Source organism: Etheostoma spectabile, chromosome 18 (assembly GCF_008692095.1).
Source record: "Etheostoma spectabile isolate EspeVRDwgs_2016 chromosome 18, UIUC_Espe_1.0, whole genome shotgun sequence".
In the NCBI taxonomy this organism is placed as follows: Eukaryota; Metazoa; Chordata; class Actinopteri; order Perciformes; family Percidae; genus Etheostoma; species Etheostoma spectabile.
The window spans coordinates 11,891,533-11,892,386 of NC_045750.1; the positions used below are offsets into that span (position 1 = coordinate 11,891,533).

Genomic DNA, 854 nt, shown 5'->3' on the forward strand with positions numbered 1-854 from the left:
GTGTGTGTGTGTGTGTGTGTGTGTGTGTGTGTGTGTGTGTGTGTGTGTGTGACATCCCCTGAGCTGTGCCATGTGTTGTCATTTTCTGTTTAACAGCACTTTTCTTTTCCCCTCTTTCCCTTTTGTCCCACCTTCTCCTACCGCCCGCTCTGTTTTTGTCCGGTTGACTGTGTGCAGCAGTGTTGTGCTCAATCCTCTGCTGTGTTGATTTTTTTTAACCCCCCTCCCCTCACCCCCGGTGCTTCTCTTGTGGTTTTTGTTTTTGTTCTTATAGTTGCAGGACCCCCGCATGTATGATCAGGTCTATAGGTACTTAGACCTTCCAGGGCAGGTATGTGAAAATACAGCGATTTTAATTCAAAACTGTGTGTGTGATTCCCACTACAGCAGCTCGCTGCTCAGTTTCTTTACAACTGTGTGTGTTGAGGTAGTCATGCTGAAGTCTGGGTGGCAGGGAGTGCTGTTTGTTGAAAGACCTGAGAAAATATGTGAAAACATTTTCAAGTTGTCACTCCGTTACTACTTTCTCAGTTACATGTTTCAGTAATACATACTTTGATTTTGTTTAAGTCGGTCAATGAGCACTCCCTGTTCCCAAGCTTGTACGACAGTATTTCTTTAAACGATTTGTGTCTTCAGAGAGCTAATTCAGTATACTGCCTTTTTGAAAAGTCTTCATCGCCCATAGATTAAGAGGAATAGAAGTATAAACAAATAGAAGTGTAAAATGAAGGGGAATTGTTTAACAGGGAGGCGTTGGTATATGTACGTATATTTATGTGGCACATGTGTACAGTTAAAAAAAATGAGGGCTTGGCAATTACCATCAGAAAATAGTGTAAATCCAGAGGTGG

General features: G+C 42.3%; 1 protein-coding gene across 8 annotated transcripts in view; it reads left to right on the plus strand.

Annotated features, from left to right (window-relative positions):
• wasf1 (WASP family member 1) overlaps positions 1–854 on the plus strand; it is a 55,844-nt gene that overhangs the window by 49,330 nt on the left and 5,660 nt on the right. For 6 of the 8 annotated variants that reach the window (XM_032542531.1, XM_032542536.1, XM_032542534.1 and 3 more), the window contains one exon: positions 275–331. The exons of the other annotated variants lie outside the window; for them this stretch is intronic. In XM_032542531.1, coding sequence (XP_032398422.1) covers positions 275–331 — 57 coding nt within the window. The remainder of the gene's footprint in view (positions 1–274; positions 332–854) is intronic. 8 annotated transcript variants of the gene reach the window in all.